Source organism: Musa acuminata, chromosome BXJ3-8 (genome assembly GCF_036884655.1).
Source record: "Musa acuminata AAA Group cultivar baxijiao chromosome BXJ3-8, Cavendish_Baxijiao_AAA, whole genome shotgun sequence".
Taxonomy (NCBI): domain Eukaryota; kingdom Viridiplantae; phylum Streptophyta; class Magnoliopsida; order Zingiberales; family Musaceae; genus Musa; species Musa acuminata.
Genome location: NC_088356.1, coordinates 50,371,521 through 50,391,184, shown reverse-complemented (window position 1 = coordinate 50,391,184; position 19,664 = coordinate 50,371,521). Strand labels below are relative to the sequence as shown.

Sequence of the window (19,664 nt, the reverse complement as noted above, 5' to 3'; positions counted from 1 at the left end):
TCATCTGGTACTGTTTTGGAGGCAATGCAACCAGGACACCCCCTCCATGGAGATGTAATAATTGGAAGCACTAGCTAAGTCTTCAAAGCAATCTACTGACTCCTATGTAGTACTTGTCGCAAGCCTCTCCAAAGTTCAGCAAAAAATTCCACCAAGCCACACATGCATTGTTTTTATTGTTATCATCTTCCTGTTTGTTCTTTTGAGTAGGCACAAACCAGATGGGTCTCAGAAGCTCAATCGACTGCCCAACTTCATCAACTCAGTCAATATTTATGACCCAATCAAAAGGTATGCATCAAGTAACCAACATACTGTTACATTTCAACCAGCAATCTACAAGTAATGTAATGCATGTTTTTCTTGTTTTGAAGGAGGGAGATGGGTCTCAGAAGCTCAATCAACTGCTCATCTTTATCCATACAATGCTGCTACCCTTCAACTCAGCCAATATTTGTGGCCCAATCAAAAGGTATGCATCAAGGAACCAACACACTGTTAGATTTCTCAACCAGCAATTTACAAGTAATGTAATGCATGTTTTTTGTGTTTTGAAGGAGGAGAGAGAAAAAAAGAAAAAAAAAGAGGAATCAGATTGTGAGCCTTATTTGTCTATTTCATCCTTTGTCCGAGTTTTGTGGTTGCTATGAGCCAGCGAGGATGATTGAGAACCAATGATATTAATCGAAAACCTGAGTCAGAACCAAGGTCATGCTATTGGTTTGCCTTTCGATTCATAATCCTGGAACAGTGTTGCAGAAAGAGACCAGATCAGATGGTAGTAGATGACCACAGACATCAGTTTCATCTTCCAATCCGGTCTACGAATTCCTTTTCGAGCCAATCATGCCGCAGATCAGATGCATTTAACGGTGCGTCTCAGTTTGATCCCTCTCTCTCCTTTGGTAGTTCCCAATTATTTCATCTTTCCTCTGTTTCCTCCTTCCCTTACGTATATTTCAAATGTGTTTTGCGACAAACACCAACCAAACAGCAGCTCATGCAGCTTCCAACTGTCTTCTTCTGCCTTATCGGCGGAGGGCTAGTAATCCACTATCAGTTCATAGCTTGTCCACAATGGAGGAATTATATATCTTGAATCGGTCCATGTTAGATTCATCCTTCCTCTATACAGTCTCCAATGAATCAATTCATTCCAGATTCATGCATCCTTGCTCTTTTTGGTGTCTAAATATGGTAGGATAGATCGCATGGACGCAGTGAAAGGAAAGACGATCCGTGCAGAGTGTCAGATCAGGCAGTAGATTAACATAATGGTGATTTGGTGAGGCTCATCATTGGAGAAGTCGCTTCATAAGATCCTCGGAGGCATCCCTTGTGGGAATCTCCTGCGGTGGTGGAGTTTGTCTTCATGCCTTCTCTCTCTCTCTCTCTCTCTATTCCCTCCCTCTGTGCTTTGCCTGATTCGCTTCCTCGGCCGCTTGTTTGTTTCCTGCCTCTCTCGTGTGCAAAAGCCAAGGCTGCCGCCCCCAGACCGCACCTGACCGCTGACACCTGGCCGTCTCCTTTTCGGCAGCAGCGACGACGATGACGACGACGACGACGACGACGATGGCCGTCGGCACGCTGGCGCTGCGACCTCGCTCGCCGACTGTCCCAGGCACGTCCTTCTTCCGCTCCATCCTCCTTTTTCTTGCTCGTGTCATTTAAAGCTTCATGTTCCTGCTTCATGCCGGGTTGCAATCGAGTGCCTCGATGCATGTGAGGGGTGGGAGGAATCACCAGCAGTACCTCATGGTCTATATACAACAAGAATTCACGCCACCTTTCCCAGTGGCCTTTCTTTATATCTTGCGGAGCGAAAAGGGAGGATTCCGCTAAAGATTTTACTGCTGTTTGGGTCCATGTGTAACAGTAGGTCCGTGCGATCTGGGCATCACTCGGAGAGCCGAGAAGGAGGTGCGCTTTGCGCGGTGGAGGAGCCATGCATTATCCAAACCCACCACTCCAGGTACGTACCAGAATCCCCTGCTGATTTCCGTGGAACGGATGCTTTCTTCCTCGCTGCTTTGATCCGAACATAAACACTAGAAGGGATTCCTCGATGAAGTGGGTGGCTATTGCCACCGATGGATTTCCTCAACTACGTGGAATTTGGAGCGAAGACTGCCCTTTCATGGCCGGACATAAAACTGCGGCTAACCACTCTGCGCAGCTGCATACAGCATGGCATTCAGATTACGAGTGATTTACTGTCCACTTTGCTATCATATCTACTTGCAGAATACGGCGTAGGCTTGATTCAGAACGGATTGCCTGTTCTTCATCTGCCGGAGCATCAGCCGCAGGACGCCGACGAGGACGAGGACGATGATGGATCGCTTGAGGTAATTTGGTTGTATGACGAAGCTGTCGATGATAGTCAAGTGCCCACTGTAAAGTTTGGGAGCCGAAAAAAGATGGTAATGATTGATGGATCTTGTTCTCTAGCTCTGTGGATCGAGAGGGATATGGCGGATGGTGGGTGAAGTCAGAGCGATGTTGCGGCGAATGGGTGATGGGGAAATAAGCATCTCCGCATACGACACGGCGTGGGTGGCACTGGTCAAGAACAAAGACGTAAGTGGTGGCCCTCGGTTCCCGTCCAGCCTCCGGTGGATCGTCGACAACCAGCTGCCGGATGGCTCGTGGGGAGACGCTGTCATCTTCTCCGCCCATGATCGGATGATCAACACCCTGGCCTGCGTCATCGCTCTCAAGTCATGGACCATCTATCCGGATAGTTGCAGGAGAGGTCAATCGCAATAGCAGTAGCAGCACTGCCATCAGACACATCCACACCAAACACACACACACACACACAAGAATGCACATAAGATTGTAGCTGAAATGGCTCCTTTTAACTTGACAGGACTTGCATTTATCCGTGAGAACATGTGGAGATTGCGTGAGGAGGAAGCAGAGCTAATGCCCATCGGCTTCGAAGTCGCTTTCCCCTCCCTCCTTGACATAGCCAAAGCGCTTGAGCTGGAGATTCCCTATGGTGACCCTTCTTTGCAGGAAATCGACGCCAAGAGAAGTCTGAAACTGAAGAGGTACTGCAGCAAAACCCGAGTGTTGCATTCACCTGGTTTGCTGCACCTTTCCAGGCATTGTCGCTGAGCAAACTGATGTGATATAGGATTCCAAGAGATGTGATGCATGAAGTGCCCACCACGCTGCTCCATAGCCTGGAAGGAATGCCGGGCCTCGACTGGGACAGGCTGCTTCGCCTCCAGTGCTCTGACGGCTCCTTTCTCTTCTCACCATCCTCCACGGCTTTTGCTGTGATGCAGACTGGTGATGACAACTGCCTCAATTATCTCCAGAGAGTCATCCATAGATTTGGTGGGGGGGGTAAGACCGTTTGACGACACTTCTCCTCGTTCCACAAGTTACTTTACCTTCACCGTAATTGATCGGATTCTACTCTCCAGTGCCCAACGTTTACCCCGTCGATCTCTTCGAGCACCTGTGGGTCGTCGATCGCTTGGAGCGTCTCGGGATCTCTCGATACTTGGAGCAGGAGATCAAAGACTGCTTGGACTACGTATACAGGTCGGTAATGATTTAGAGTCCACCTTCTTCTTCTTGCGCGTCTGAGAACGATCGCCCGAACCACAGATATTGGACCGAGGACGGCATCTGCTGGGCGAAGGGCACGAGAGTGCACGAAGTGGACGACACATCGATGGGGTTCCGACTGCTCCGGCTGCACGGCTACGACGTCTCCGCCGGTGAGTAACAACGCATCCCCGGTTCAAGTTTGAAGGCATGGTCTCAGAAAGCTGTGCTACTTGGCCGTCGCAGGCGTGTTCCGGCATTTCGAGAAGGACGGTGAGTTCTTCTGCTTCGCCGGGCAATCGACCCAGGCAGTGACCGGAATGTACAACCTGAACCGGGCGTCGCAGGTGGCCTTCCCCGGGGAGGAGATACTGGACCGGGCCAGGAGCTTCTCCTACCTGTTCCTGCGAGAGAAGCAAGCCGCCGACCAGGTGGTGGACAAGTGGATCATCACCAAGGACTTGCCGGGCGAGGTAAGCAGACGACACACTCCCTCAGCTGCTTGCCTGGTACTCTCGATCGAGGCTGCATGACACGATGGGATCGACCTCCAACAGGTGGCGTACGCCCTGGACTTCCCCTGGTACGCCAGCCTGCCTCGCGTGGAGACGAGGCTGTACTTGGAGCAGTATGGAGGCAGCGGCGACGTCTGGATAGGGAAGACGCTCTACAGGTAACGCCACTCTCCCCATAAGTCGTCGTCGTCGTCGTCGTCGTCGGCATGGACCCTAGTACGTCCTACGGGACCCATGACTCACGGACCAATGGGGGGACCTTCGCCAGCCTCATCCTAATCTTAAGCTCTTTCCTTTTCCTACCTCGTATACCACGTGGGCCCCAGTTTTACGGATGCATACTCGTATCGGAGAGCTGTGGGATGAGATAAACTAGAGCTAACGGGAGTTGGGGTCGTCGTCGCAGGATGCCATTGGTGAACAACGACGTGTACTTGGAGTTGGCCAAGTTGGACTATAATCGCTGTCAATCTCTCCATCAGTTCGAATGGTTCGACCTCGAAAAGTAAGTGAGAGAAACGTCCTCTATTTTCCCCCAGCATTGATAGATTTAACTCTCCAAATTGTCCTTTTTCGATCACTTCTAGTCTCCATTTTCAAGGCGAAATAGTCTGTTAACCCTTTTCTTCGGTAAAAAATAATGATCGTTCGATTGGGATCAGATGGTACGAGGAGGCCGGTCTACGATGGCACAGGGTGAAGCGGAGGAGCCTACTGAGGGACTACTTTCTGGCGGCCGCTTGCGTGTTCGAACCGGACCGCGCGGTCGAGAGATTGGGTTGGGCTCGGACCGCCACGATGGCCACGGCCGTGTCGTCGTATTTTAGCAGCGCCACGTGCACGGACGAGATGAGGCGATCGTTCATCCTCGACTTCCTTGATGATCGAAGCGACGGCCATGACATTAGCAGGTGAGTGCAACACCGTCTTGCTTTCTTGAGATCCTGATGGAATCTTCTTCCGGACCATTTTCTATGCGTACTCCCTCAGCTTAAGTGATTAGTTCTTAAGATCATGGAGATGGCGAGTGATGTTTCTGAATTTGAACGCAGGATGGGAGGGAAGAAGGCGGGAGAAGTGTTGGTGGGTCTGCTCCGGCAGCTGATCGAGCGGCTGGCGGCTGATACACGGCCGGCCTTCCAACAACAGCTGGTCCGCCATCATTTACAACAAGCTGTAATATCTCGATCCTTCTCCTCTCGCTCTTTGATTCCAATAATAATAATAATCATTTATATAATATTTTTAATTTTGATCTTATTTTTCTCAGTGGAAGGAGTGGTTGATGGCATGGCATAGCGACGCGTCTGACGGATTCGGAAGGGAAGAGACGGGGTTACTGCTGGTCAGGACCATGGAAAGCTGTGCAGGGAGGTTCAGTTCGACGGAGTTAACGGTGACTCGTCCTAATTACAGTCGGCTTTGTCATCTACTGTCGTCCCTTTGTCATAATCTAAGGCGACGACAGATTGTTGCCGCTAAGGTATATTTTATTGTTTTTCTTCTCGATTATAATATATATATTTTGTGGATATTTTAGAACACCGATATCGACATTCCTGCTATCAATGAGTTCCTAAGAGTGGTTTGTCATCTTCTCAGAGCATCACGGAGGAGCGCGCTGTCACAAGCAGCTGCAAGGACAAGGCAGTAGAAGCAGAGATGCAAGAGCTGGCTCGGTGTGTGCTGCAGACTTCAGATGACCTCAACCACCACACCAAGCAAACATTCCTTCTGGTGGCAAAGAGCTTCTATTACGCTGCTCACTGCTCACCTGCTGCACTCCGCAGCCACATCTCCGAGGTGCTCTTCAAGCCTGTGGCTTAGTGAGCTTCATGAAATATGTGAATGAGCAGTGTGATGGAGCTTATCAGTTTCACATATTGCACTTTCTTCGGAATCTTTGGGACTTCTTATCATGCTGATTTCTTCCAAAGATGTGAATGAATAAGTGACGTAGTTTGTCAGGTTTACATGGCATCTATGTAGAAGGATGCAATGCCTTCTTAATCTTTGGAAATTCTCATAATTTAGTAGCCAACCTCAGTGACTTTGATACATATCTTCAAGCCTGTGATTTTAACTTCTGCTGATCTCTACAAAAGATGTGGACGAGTGATTCTCTCTCTCTCTCTCTCTCTTATGTGGTGAGAGATCGCAGTCGTATAAAGTAGCCCACCAGTCGTGGGTGAAAGGTGCATTGGGTAGCAAGGAGGGTCATGGTTTCGGCTGCGCCCACAAATAATGCTGTACGAGTCGGCATCTGGAAATGGCGGACACGAAAAGATACTCGGCACTTCCTCCTCGCTGAGTTCGCAAGATAGATTGCGTGGGAAGCTGCCAAACGAATCGAGTCAAATGCATTTACGTGCAGTACCTTGGATTCTCTTTTATCAAAAAACCAAAGTACCATTCGGGGATGATTGGATACCCAACTTTAGCCCCATTTCAACTCCTGTCTGTTGAATTATTGGATCCCATGCTGCTTTTTTTTGGATCTGATAAGATACGCAGATTGAACCTTTTCATGTGTTACTTTATTATTTATTTATTATATATATATATATATCAATAATATTTTTTACATGGATGAATAAATCTATAAACATAATGATATTTTACAATTCGATTGAACCATTCTGAGAATTTCATCTAAAAATAAATCATCTCATGGGTTCACTTCGTATTATGTTCCTTCATCAATTCCAATGATTGATCTGTTCTGTCTATCCCATCTCATCTTATTCTAATTCGGATCTCTTTTCCATCAAATATGATGAGACTCAAATAATATATCAACTCGATCAAGTCATATTGACAACTAAAATCGACACAAGGGAGAACCACAACAAGCACGAGAAGTAGATGGAAACATTGGGTGTTTCGCCTTTGGTAAGCTCAACCCTAATCCATTTGATCATCATCAGGTCTCTCTTACCGTATGCAATTATAACTTCAAGCCTCAGATTTTAACTTCTGCTGATCTCCACAAAAGATGTGGATGAGTGACTCTCCCTCTCTCTCTCTCTTATGCGGTGAGAGATCGCAGTCATATAAAGCACCCCACCACTCGTAGGTGGAAGCAGCAGTACGTCGCAAGGAGGGTCATGGTTTCCGATGCGCCCACGAATAATGCTGTCCGACTCGGCATCTGGAAATGGCAGACACATCCGAGACGAAACGATACTCGGCACTTCCTCGCTGAGTTCACAAGATAGATTACGTGGGAAGCTGCCAAAGGAATCGAGTCGAATGCATTTACGTGCAGTCCTTTTGGACTCTCTTTTATCAGAGGAACAAAGTACCATGTGGAGATGATTGGGATACCCAACTTTAGCTCCAATTCAACTCCATTTTTCTTGAATTATTGGATCCCAGTACTTGGAAGCTGCCCTTTTTTGTGTTTTGGATCTCATAAGATACGCAGAGTGAAACTTTTCATGTGTTACTTTATTTTTTATTTGTATATATCAGTAATATTTTTACAAATGGATGAATAATTCTATAAGCATAATGATATTGTAGAAGATAGCAAATGAATCTTTCTAATTCTATGGTGCTAAGAATTAATACATTTCATCTTATTTGCTGGATGGTTAGGGTTTAACATGTCGGGTGCAGCACACATCTTCTACGACTCGATCGAACCCTTATGTAACATGAGAATTTTGTCTCAAAACAAATCATCTCAAGGGTTCGCTTTGTAGTTGGATATATTCCTTTATCAATTCCAATGATTGATCTGTCTATCGAATCTCACTTCATTCTGACTCAAAGAATACATAAACTCGATCAAGTCGAATTGACAATCAAAATCGACACAAGCGAGAACCACGTCGAGCATGAGAACTAGATGGAAACATCGAATGCTTCGACTTTGGTAGGCCTAACCCTAATCCATTTGATCATGATCAGGTTTCTATAGATTAGAGAGAGAGAGAGAGAGAGAGAGAGTCTGCAAATCTACCTTTTCTTGGCAGTAGTCTTATCCGAAAGTTGGGCAGCAAAAGAGGGAGGGGAACACTGAAAGTGAGACAAAGAGCAGTCTCTTATCGCACCTCAACGCGTGCTCTTCCCGAATCACGAGCTGCCCTACTCGTCCGAGCATGGCAACTCCCACACCCACCAAAAGGAAACGCATCGATGCATGTCCTCGAGTTGATTCAATCATGTCCTCAAGTTGGTAATGGCTCGCACTCGGCCGCTCCACTTTGCTGCGGGTGGCCGTCGCCTTTGGCATATCGTCAAACCATGTGTCACACCACATCTTCGTGTCCATCAGTAGAGATTGAGGTGGAGAAGATAGCAGCAACACGAACCGCTTACTGTCAGCTATCAGAACTCTGGACAAGATGAGGCCTCGTGTGAAGTACAGGTAACCTGGAAAGGAACGGTCTGCATGCTGTTCTCGACATGACTGGAGCTTCTCAACGGTGGAGAAGATGCGTCATGGTTTCCACCATGAACACTGCAAGAAAGAAAGACTCACGTAGAAGACACACCACGATCTGAAATTACTGTTGGATTTGATAGAATAGCATGATAAAAGATCATCATACAAGTGCACATAGAATAATATCTCTATTTTTTTTATCTTCAATTAATTTATAATTTCTTATGGTTCCCCTCGTTCCCTTGTGTGGGGTTGTCATTATCGTCTACCCCAAAAAGCAGTACAGAGCTTTACTCATAAGGTTCGCTATCTCAACTGTCCCGTGAGGAACCTCCCTCTTCTTCCTAACCAGCGAACCTCCTCTGTCACTGAGTGCTCGCTTCTTCTCTCTTGATCTGCCTCGTCGCAATTGTCTTCCCCCCTTTCCTCCCTACGCCAACAACGTCCTTCTCCTCCCTTCATCGGCGTCTTACCCTCTCCTTCCTATGCTGACAGTTTTCTCTATGACTGCCTACTTCAACAATCTGCTTTTGACAGCCTCACTTCACTTTGCTGCTTCAATAGCCTCCTCCCTGAGCCAACAACCTCGCTTCACTAGCCTCCTCTTGCTACTACTACTTCGGTGGATGTAATCCTTTGATCATGGGCCGACCTCCATCAAGTTCTGTAGTACCCAAGTTGCACAACAGGAGGTCGAGCGCTCGTCACCTCCTCCGCTTCGGAGGTGCACAACATTGCCAACTCTAATGACCCTCACGTTATTCACAACGTTATAGAAATCAAGCTAACGAACTTCAACCAAATCACTACTAGTCATAGGTACCATACAAGCTAATCATGTTAGTTATGACATATGTGACATGAGATGCACACTTTTTATTTATTATTTATTTAATATTTTTTCTTATTTTATATTGACTATTGTATGTATTGTAATGTTTGTGGATATGTGCAATGAGAATCGGATTGTGATGAGATCACGATAATGAGACCAATTCACCTTTAAATATATACCCTAAATAATCCTGGTCATATGTCACTCGAAAAGGATATCGAGATGACCGGATAGAATTGTGTGTTGTATATTTGTTCATATAATGGAGGTAGTTGGTCTAATAGCTGCTCGTGCGGGGATACTAGGGATACCGCGCATGTGCTCATTGGAGAATGAGTTAACTAATTGATCTGCTCACGAAATATTAGATGGTTGATGATACCTCATGTCAGACAATGATTTCATTATCCTAATGGCATATATGGTCCTTAGACTTGAGACACCAAGGATATCCTATATGAGTACTCAACTCTTTAATATCAGACTTATTGACCTGAAAGTTTCAGATCCAGCACAACTAATTAACGGGAGTGGCAGCTAACCTTTCGAGGGCTATTAAGTATCGATAGAGGATCATCCACTCTCGGTGTCATTAGAGGAATATCTCATGTGTATTTGCTCAGGTAAATCCAAAACTAGAGTCATTCGGATTGAGAGAAAAAGAATTCTTCGGGAGAATCCAATTAGAGCAAGACTCGAACAGAAACTGTATAGGCTTGATAGCATCATGCCTGGTATACGGTCTTTGGGATATTATAGCAAAACTTGAATAAAACTCACTTTGCCTACAGAAAGCTTATTTTGTCTTCCACTTCTTTTTCTCTTTCTTGTATGATTTCTGGTGAGCGACAAAGATTCTCCTTTTCCTTTGGGTCAGAGTGGTCTTAAATATCTAAAAGGATATATATATATATATATATATATATATATATATATATAATTGAGGATAGACATGTATAATGGATTGAATTCCCCTGTATCATTTGGAGATTGCGATGTAGTGACCTGGTACGTCTACAGTCGAGTGAATTATTATAGAGATAATAATTCACTAAGCTAGAAGAAGTTCTAACAAGTATAACTCATGACTAGCTCAATATTGAGCTTAGAGTGTCACACACATATAGCAGGTGTTGCGACGAGTAGAGGTTTGTATATGAGATATCCGTTGGAGCCCCTATCTTCTTGGATATTCTATAAGTCTCTGAATTATTAGGTCATATATATGAGATCCAATAAGAGCTAATGAGAGATTATTGGGTATGGACACACTAATCTGAGAGGCTTAGGTAGTTGGATGGAAATCCAGTACACAATAAGGCATGATCTATTAGGGTTAAGTTGACATTGGACCTCTATAAATAGGAGGGAACCAAAGGGCTATAGGTTAGAACCCTTTTGGTTGTCATATCTTATTATCTTCTCCTTCTCAGCTAGTAGCCCATATTTGCGGCATATAGACAACAAAAAGGGTTGACCCTTTATTGATCGCATGATGCGCGCAGCAAGGAGATTTAAACAGCAATTTGAGGAGCGTCTTTGTAGCCTCTACTATGTGGATCATCGCTAGAGAGGAGGACAGTTGAGCTCTTTCATCCTCTTCCATAGATTTGTAGGTTTTTAGGGATATACGATCTCCCTAGGTAACACATCTTTCTTGTATACACAGTTTTTGTTTCGTGGGTTTTTGCACACTAATCTTCGCACGACGATAAGAGATTATTTTTCTGTGGAAATCTAAGATTTTTATTTTTATTCTTCCATTGTGCATGTGATATCACCTCAAATTTCCTAACAATCATAGCATCCACCTGCCATTATCCTCAGATTCACTATTGATATTTGCTCGATGATCTTTCGCACACATTGGACTTCTGGTAGACATTATCTTTGCTCGGTGAAAACTAGCTATGGCTCAGATCCGATCCATCCATATAATAATAAGATTTCTCTCTCCTTTTTGCTTATTGCTATTGATCTTGAACATGATCGAATCATTGCATGCTCCACTCACACATTGTAGTCTCTAATCCATCCTTGGAATAGATTTAAGCCTGCCTATCGCCATTCTCCTCCTTTAATTCTTCTCCCTCTATTGGGCTCCTCTCTTGTAACTTTATCCATTAGATCAGTGCATATTCTTAACATGTCCTTCTCATCTATATCTGATACTCTAATTATTGTTTTGATAAGAAACAATAGTTTTTCTTAATATATATAACTTATATCCATCAATGTTGTAACTCTAATCTCATTCAAATTATCCGACGATGGCAAGTATGTATCTTGACGAGCACAATTCTTCAATCTTCTCTTTGGATATAATCTATTAGGCTACATGGATGACTCTCTTAGTTGTCCACTAGAAAAAGATCTAAATACCAAGAGAACCCAATCTAATAACAAATCTTGATAATAAGTTATGGATATAATAGCATCGTTTTATTCTAAAAGCAATTAAAGTCATAGTTGCTGGCTTCATAGCACTATTAATATCTTTATATAGTACTACAGTAGAAGCATGGTCAAAGTTATAAACCACCCTTGTCAATCACCCTCGCACTTGCATGCTAAGTCTTCTATCTTTTCTAAAGAAAACAAGATAAGAGGAAAGTACTATTACTGATTATATGCAAAGTATAATGGTTATCATAGATAACTTGGTTTAATCGATCATCCTATGAGATAACTTGGTTTAATGAAGAAATCATTATTTATACTTTCAATGGCCTAGGAGATGAATAAAAGAAACTAGTGACAGCAATTCAAGCACGAGGCTCACCGATATCATTTAAAAAATTATATAACTAGTTGATTAATCATGAAACATATCTAAAAAGAGAAGAGAGGATGACAAGACTAACTATCACATCTCAAGTCAGTCAAAAATCCAAAAGAAAGAGCAACTAAAGCAATAATAACTTCAACAAATGATCGAATAAGATACCTTCTGAACGCGTAGGTAACACGGAGAGCTATCATCCTCCATTACACTATCAACTCTTTAATCATGACAGCTCCAATCTAAATAACTTACACTATAATTATCAATAGCTCTAGCATCCCAATAATAACAATGAACAAAAAATCTTCTACCACCTCTGTGATAAAATTAAATACATAGTAAAAATCTATTGGTCTCAACCTAAGCCTACTATTATACTCAATTGGCCTTAAGTAAATATCAAAATATTAGGAAACCTGAGGTAGCATCACACGCGTAGTGAAAGGACAGAAAAAAAAAAATCACTCTAGTGTAGTAATACTTCACCCCCTTTATAACTTCATCTCTTTCTCCACAAACTCACATTACAATACCCGATGAAGCAACATCCTCTACACCACAACTGATGTCTTTATCATCTCCTCGACCAAGTGGTATCAAAATGCATCAACCTAATCATATACGTGTCAATGACTCTCCACTATTTCTTATACCTATAACATAACTTAGCAATACCATCGCACTTGAACGTCACATACCAACACTCTCCAAAAATTACTTTTTCAATCCACATTAAATCCTTGACCTTTATACTATCAAACTTTTCACCTCAATATATTGAATCTATAACCATAACCTCTACCCTAGTGAAAAGACATATGTAAAAAATATGATACATTACTCTATAATTACATATGGACCCTTGTACCATTACATATGCGTGTAAGTGAATTTTTTGAATTAAACAAAACCTAAATAGATCCATTATTAGATAGAAAAACATGTCTATCTAGTGGTTAAAGGATTTAGTAAACCGTTAGAACTTTATATAACAAGATTAGGTGTTAACTTTACATAAATATTTTGTCCGGTTGTTAAACCGATAGGTTTAGTCAACTGCTAAACTCCATCTGCTACGCATCAAATCTGCCAATATTTGTGTTCCAATCAAAAGTATGCATCAAGGAACCAACATACTGTTAGATTTCAACCATCAATTGACAATAAATGTAATTCGTGTTTTTCTTGTTTCGAAGGAGATGGGTCTCAGAAGCTCAGTCAACTGCTCAACTTCATCCATACAATGCTACCCATCCAATCAGCCAATATTTGTGGCCCGATCAAAAGGTATGCATCAAGGAATCAACCTACTGTGAGATTTCAACCTGCAATTGGCAATAAATATAGTGTATTTTTTCTTATCTTGAAGGAGATGGCTCCCAGAAATTTAGTCAACTGCACAACTTCATCCATACAATGCTTCGGAGGATCCTCGTCTTCCTTATAGGAATCTCCTGCGGTGGTGTAGTTTGTCTTCATTCCTCCTTCCTCTCTGTCATTATTCCCACCCTCCGTGCTTTGCCTTACTCGCTTCCTTGGCCGCTTGTTGGTTTTCTGCCTCTCTCGTGAGGAAAAGCCAAGGCTGCCGCCCCCTTACCGCTGACACCTGGCCGTCTCCTCTTCGGCGGCAGCGACGACGATGACGACGGCCGTCGGCACGCTGGCGCTGCGACCAAGCTCGCCGACTGTCCCAGGCACGTACTTCTTACGCTCTATCCTCCACTTCCTTTTCCTTGCTCGTGTCATTTAAAGCTTCGTGTTCCTGCTTCATGCCGGGTGGCACTCGAGTTCTTCGATGCATGTGAGGGATGGGGGGAATCACCAGAAGTACCTCATGGTCCATATACAACAAGAATTCACGCCACCTTTCCCAGTGGCCTTTCTTCATATCTTGCAAACCGAAAAGGGAGGATTCCGCTAAAGATTTTGCTGCTGTTTGGGTCCATGTGTAACAGTCGGTCCGTGCAACCTGGGCATCTCTCGGAGAGCCGAGAAGGAGGTGCGCTTTGCGCGGTGGAGAAGCCATGCATTATCAAAACCCACCACTCCAGGTACGTACCAGAATCCACTGCTGATTTCCGTGGAACGGATGCTTTCTTCCTCGCTGCTTTGATCCGAACATAAACACTAGAAGAGCTTCCTCGATGAAGTGGGTGGCCATTGCCACCGATGGATCTCCTCAACTACGTGGAATTTGGAGCGAAGACTGACCTTTCATGGCCGGACATAAAACTGCAGCTAACCACTCTGCGCAGCAGCATACAGCATGACATTCAGATTACGAGTGATTTACTGTCTACTTTGCTATCATATCTACTTGCAGAATACGGCGTAGGCTTGATTCAGAACGGATTGCCTGTTCTTCATCGGCCAGAGCGTGAGCCGCAGGACGCCGACGAGAAGGACGACGATGATGGATTGCTTGAGGTAATTTTGTTGCATGTAGAAGCTGTCGACGATAGTGAAGTGCCCACTGTAAAGTTTGGGAGCCGAAAAAAGATGGTAATGATTGATGGATCTTGTTCTCTAGCTCTGTGGGTCGAGAGGGATATGGCGGATGGTGGGTGAAGTCAGAGCGATGTTGCGGCGTATGGGTGATGGGGAAATAAGCATCTCCGCATACGACACGGCATGGGTGGCACTGCTCAAGAACAAAGACGGAAGTGGTGGCCCTCGGTTCCCGTCCAGCCTCCAGTGGATCGTCGACAACCAGCTGCCGGATGGCTCGTGGGGAGACGCTGTCATCTTCTCCGCCCATGATCGGATGATCAACACCCTGGCCTGCGTCATCGCTCTCAAGTCATGGACCATCTATCCGGATATTTGCAGGAGAGGTCAATCGCAATAGCAGTAGCAGCACTGCCATCAGACACATCCACACCAAACACACACACAAACACGAGAATGCACATAAGATTGTAGCTGAAATGGCTCCTTTTAACTTGACAGGACTTGCATTTATCCGTGAGAACATGTGGAGATTGCGTGACGAGGAAGCAGAGCTGATGCCCATCGGCTTCGAAGTCGCTTTCCCCTCCCTCCTTGATATAGCCAAAGTGCTTGAGCTGGAGATTCCCTATGGTGACCCTTCTTTGCAGGAAATCGACGCCAAGAGAAGTCTGAAACTGAAGCGGTACGGCAGCAAAACCCCAGTGTTGCATTCACCTGGCTTGCTGCACCTTTCCAGGCATTGTCACTGAGCTAACGGATGTGATATAGGATTCCAAGAGATGTGATGCATGAAGTGCCCAACACGCTGCTATATAGCCTGGAAGGAATGCCGGGCCTCGACTGGGACAGGCTGCTTCGTCTCCGGTGCTCTGATGGCTCCTTTCTCTTCTCACCTTCCTCCACGGCTTATGCTGTGATGCAGACTGGTGATGACAACTGCCTCGATTATATCCAGAGAGTCGTCCATAGATTTGGTGGAGGGGGTAAGACCATTTTGACGACATTCTCTCCTCGTTCCACATGTTACTCTGCCTTCACCGTAATTGATCGGATTCTACTCGCCAGTGCCCAACGTTTACCCCGTGGACCTCTTCGAGCACCTGTGGGTCGTCGATCGGTTGGAGCGTCTCGGGATCTCTCGATACTTGGAGCTGGAGATCAAAGACTGCTTGGACTACGTATACAGGTCGGTAATGATTTAGAGTCCACCTTCTTCTTCTTGCGCATCTGAGAATGATCGCCCGAACCACAGATATTGGACCGAGGACGGCATCTGCTGGGCGAAGCACACGAGAGTACACGATGTGGACGACACATCGATGGGGTTCCGACTGCTCCGGCAGCACGGCTACGACGTCTCCGCCGGTGAGTAACAACGCATCCCCGATTCAAGTTTGGAGGCATGGTCTCAGACAGCTGTGCTACTTGGCCGTCGCAGGCGTGTTCCGGCATTTCGAGAAGGACGGCGAGTTCTTCTGCTGCGCCGGGCAATCGACCCAGGCGGTGACCGGAATGTACAACCTGAACCGGGCGTCGCAGGTGGCCTTCCCCGGGGAGGAGATACTAGACCGGGCCAGAAGCTTTTCCTACCTGTACCTGCGAGAGAAGCAAGCCGCCGACCAGGTGGTGGACAAGTGGATCATCACCAAGGACTTGCCGGGCGAGGTAATCAGACGACACACTCCCTCAGCTGCTCACCCGCTACTCTTGATCGAGGTCGCATGTCACGGTGGGGTCGACCTCTAACAGGTGGCGTACGCCCTGGACTTCCCCTGGTACGCCAGCCTCCCTCGCGTGGAGACGAGGCTGTACTTGGAGCAGTATGGAGGCAGCAGCGACGTCTGGATAGGGAAGACGCTCTACAGGTAATGCCACTCTTCCCATAAGTCGTCGTCGTCGTCGGCGGCGGCTGGGCCCCTAGTTCCTCCTATGGGACCCATGACTTGCGGACCAATGGGGGGACGTTCCTCAGCTTCATCGTAATCTTAAGCTATTTCCTTTTCCAACCTCGTTTACTACGTGGGACTCACTGTTACGGATGCATACTCGTATCGGAGAGCTGTGGTCTGAGGTCGTCGTCGTCGTCGCAGGATGCCATTGGTGAGCAACGACGTGTACTTGGAGTTGGCCAAGTTGGACTATAATCGCTGTCAGTCTCTCCATCAGCTCGAATGGTTCGACCTCGAAAAGTAAGTGAAAGAGACCGAGCTAAATTTTCCCCCTGAATTGGTAGATTTAACTCTCCAAATTGTCCTTTTTCGATCATTCTCTAGTCTCCATTTTCATGGCGAAAGAGTATGTGAACCCTTTTCTTCAGTAAAAAATAATGATCGTTCGATTGGGATCAGATGGTACGAGGAGGCCGGTCTACGATGGCACAGGGTGAAGCGGAGGAGCCTAATTAGGGACTTCTTTCTGGCGGCCGCTTGCGTGTTCGAACCGGACCGCGCGGTTGAGAGGTTGGGTTGGGCTCGGACCGCCACGATGGCCACGGCCGTCTCGTCGTTCTTTAGCTGCGCCACGTGCACGGACGAGATGAGGCGATCGTTCATCCTCGACTTCCTTGATGATCGAAGCGACGGCCATGACATTAGCAGGTGAGTGCAACACCGTCTTGCTTTCTTAAGATCCTGATGGAATCTTCTTCCGGACCATTTTCTATGCGTACTCCCTCAGCTTAAGTGATTAGTTCTTAAGATCATGGAGATGGCGAGTAATGTTTCTGAATTTGAACGCAGGATGGGAGGGAAGAAGGCGGGAGAAGTGTTGGTGGGTCTGCTCCGGCAGCTGATCGAGCGGCTGGCGGCTGATACACGGCCGGCCTTCCAACAACAGCTGGTCCGCCATCATTTACAACAAGCTGTAATATCTCGATCCTTCTCCGCTCGCTCTTTGATTCCAATAATAATAATAATCGTTTTATAATATTTTTAATTACGATCTTATTTTTCTCAGTGGAAGGAGTGGTTGATGGCATGGCATAGCGACGCGTCTGACGGATTCGGAAGGGAAGAGACGGGGTTACTGCTGGTCAGGACCATGGAAAGCTGTGCAGGGAGGTTCAGTTCGACGGAGTTAACGGTGACTCGTCCTAATTACAGTCGGCTTTGTCATCTACTGTCTTCCCTTTGTCATAATCTAAGGCGACGACAGATGGTTGTCGCTAAGGTATATTTTATCGTTTTTCTTCTCGATTATAATATACATATTTAATGGATATTTTAGAACACCGATATCGACATTCCAGCTATCAATGAGTTCCTAAGAGTGGTTTGTCATCTTCTCAGAGCATCACAGAGGAGGGCGCTGTCACAAGCAGCTGCAAGGAGAAGGCAGTAGAAGCAGAGATGCAAGAGCTGGCTCGGTGTGTGCTGCAGACTTCAGATGACCTCAACCACCACACCAAGCAAATATTCCTTCTGGTGGCAAAGAGCTTCTATTACGGTGCTCACTGCTCACCTGCTGCTCTCCGCAGCCACATCTCCGAGGTGCTCTTCAAGCCTGTGGCTTAGTCAGCTTCATAAAATATGTGACTGAGCAGTGTGATGGAGCTTATCAGTTTGACATATTGCACTTTCTTCGTAATCTTTGGGACTTCTCATCATGAAAGATAGCAGTCCATTACGAGGGAACCTGTGGTTTACCATCTGATGATTTCTTCAAAAGATTTGAATGAATAAGTGATGTAGTTTGTCTGGTTTGCATGGCATCTATGTAGTAGGATGTAATGTCTTCTCAATCATTGGAAATTCTCATAATTTAGTAGCCAACCTCAGTGACTTTAATACATTTTTCTTCAAGCTTGTGATTTTAACTTCTGCTGGTCTCTACAAAAGATGTGGATGAGTGATTCTCTCTCTCTCTCTCTCTCTCTCTCTCTCGGATTAGAGAGAGAGAGAGAGAGAGAGTCTTTCTTTGCAGTAGTCTTATCCGAAAGTTGGTCAGCAAAAGAGGGAGGGGAACACTGAAAGTGAGACAAAGAGCAGTCTCTTATCGCACCTCGATGCGTGCTCTTCCCGAATCACGAGCTGCCATACTCGTCCGAGCATGGCAACTCCCACACCCACCAAAAGGAAACGCATCGACGCATGCAAAGCGAAGATACAAGGAAAAGAGGAGTACTGATGCGGACCGCACGAGAAGTAGTGGTTTCAATCATGTCCTCAAGTTGGTAATGGCTCGCACTCGGCCGCTCCACTTTGCTGCGGGTGGCCGTCGTCTTTGGCATGCCGTCAAACCATGTGTTACCACATCTTCGTGTCCATCAGTAGAGATTGAGATGGAGAAGATAGCAACAACACGAACGGCTTACTGTCAGCTATCAGAACGCTGGACAAGATGAGGCCTCGTGTGACGTACACGTAACCTGGAAAGGAACGATCCTCGACATGACTGGAGCTTCCTCAATGGTGGAGAAGATGTGTCATGGTTTCCACTATGAACACTGCAAGGACGAAACACTCACATGTAATGCTAGATATGAGTATATATGTTAACATATAAACGACTGATGAATCGTGACGATTGATTGATTTACTGCCAAGAATACGGTTACTGATTCCTCCTAACTAATGTGAAAGGATGAAATAATCTATAAGGAAATATGGTTCGTCGGGAGCGATTTAGTCTTCGAGCGATGAGGCTTGGTTTATGTGCTGAGTAATTCCCTCTGCTGGGTATCCTTCCAGTATGTCTCTGGGATACGTCGATGATCCCTCCAATACTTATGTTAGAAAAACAAAAAGGAAGAAAGATAATAATATTAGTAGCATAAACGAGAGAGTAAATAGTCCTTTTTTGTTTGGCTTGGCCTAGGGTTGAGATTTTATGCTTGGGCATTATATGGAGTAGATGAGTCTCCGTTAAGGCTCCCCTTATCCTCTGTGGCAAAGGCATTTAATCGCTAGTGTGTGTCCCTAAGTACGATGCTCGGGGACTGCTAAGGTGAGGCCTCTGGTCTATCTTCCTTATTTCTTTGGGTCAATAACGATGTAACCCTCTAGTCATCTATTAGAGATGAAAGGTTAGTGTAGTCGGAATATGCCGCCGACTATTAATACGAAGTTAGGTCTCTTTCCCAACTGTGAGATTAGTGAGAAGTGGGTATCATAGGCTTATTTT

At 45.5% G+C, this 19,664-nt stretch overlaps 2 protein-coding genes across 12 annotated transcripts; both read left to right on the top strand.

The window, feature by feature from the left end:
- Positions 1–597: 597 nt before the first annotated feature.
- Positions 598–6,139, top strand: LOC135644499 (ent-copalyl diphosphate synthase 1-like). 11 transcript variants are annotated; one of them, XM_065162110.1, is made up of 16 exons: positions 598–872; positions 1,207–1,621; positions 1,877–1,972; positions 2,245–2,348; positions 2,452–2,755; positions 2,873–3,056; positions 3,143–3,357; positions 3,438–3,558; positions 3,625–3,737; positions 3,811–4,037; positions 4,122–4,237; positions 4,486–4,584; positions 4,742–4,990; positions 5,132–5,255; positions 5,350–5,562; positions 5,682–6,139. In XM_065162110.1, exons 2-16 carry the CDS (start codon positions 1,549–1,551, stop codon positions 5,904–5,906), a joined length of 2,463 nt encoding a protein of 820 aa, XP_065018182.1. In that variant the 5' UTR covers positions 598–872; positions 1,207–1,548; the 3' UTR covers positions 5,907–6,139. The 11 variants fall into 11 exon arrangements, with proteins under 11 accessions (XP_065018182.1, XP_065018181.1, XP_065018190.1 ...); XM_065162109.1 differs by having other exon boundaries at positions 1,202–1,621; XM_065162117.1 differs by lacking the exon at positions 598–872 and having other exon boundaries at positions 946–1,354; positions 1,481–1,621.
- Positions 6,140–14,042: 7,903 nt separating this feature from the next.
- Positions 14,043–18,250, top strand: LOC103995767 (ent-copalyl diphosphate synthase 1, chloroplastic-like). The gene is made up of 14 exons (XM_065161832.1): positions 14,043–14,143; positions 14,416–14,519; positions 14,623–14,926; positions 15,042–15,225; positions 15,312–15,526; positions 15,609–15,729; positions 15,796–15,908; positions 15,982–16,208; positions 16,293–16,408; positions 16,634–16,732; positions 16,892–17,140; positions 17,282–17,405; positions 17,499–17,711; positions 17,831–18,250. The coding sequence occupies exons 3-14, from the start codon at positions 14,650–14,652 to the stop codon at positions 18,053–18,055; spliced, it is 2,163 nt and encodes a 720-aa protein (XP_065017904.1). The 5' UTR covers positions 14,043–14,143; positions 14,416–14,519; positions 14,623–14,649; the 3' UTR covers positions 18,056–18,250.
- The last annotated feature ends 1,414 nt before the right edge of the window (positions 18,251–19,664 follow it).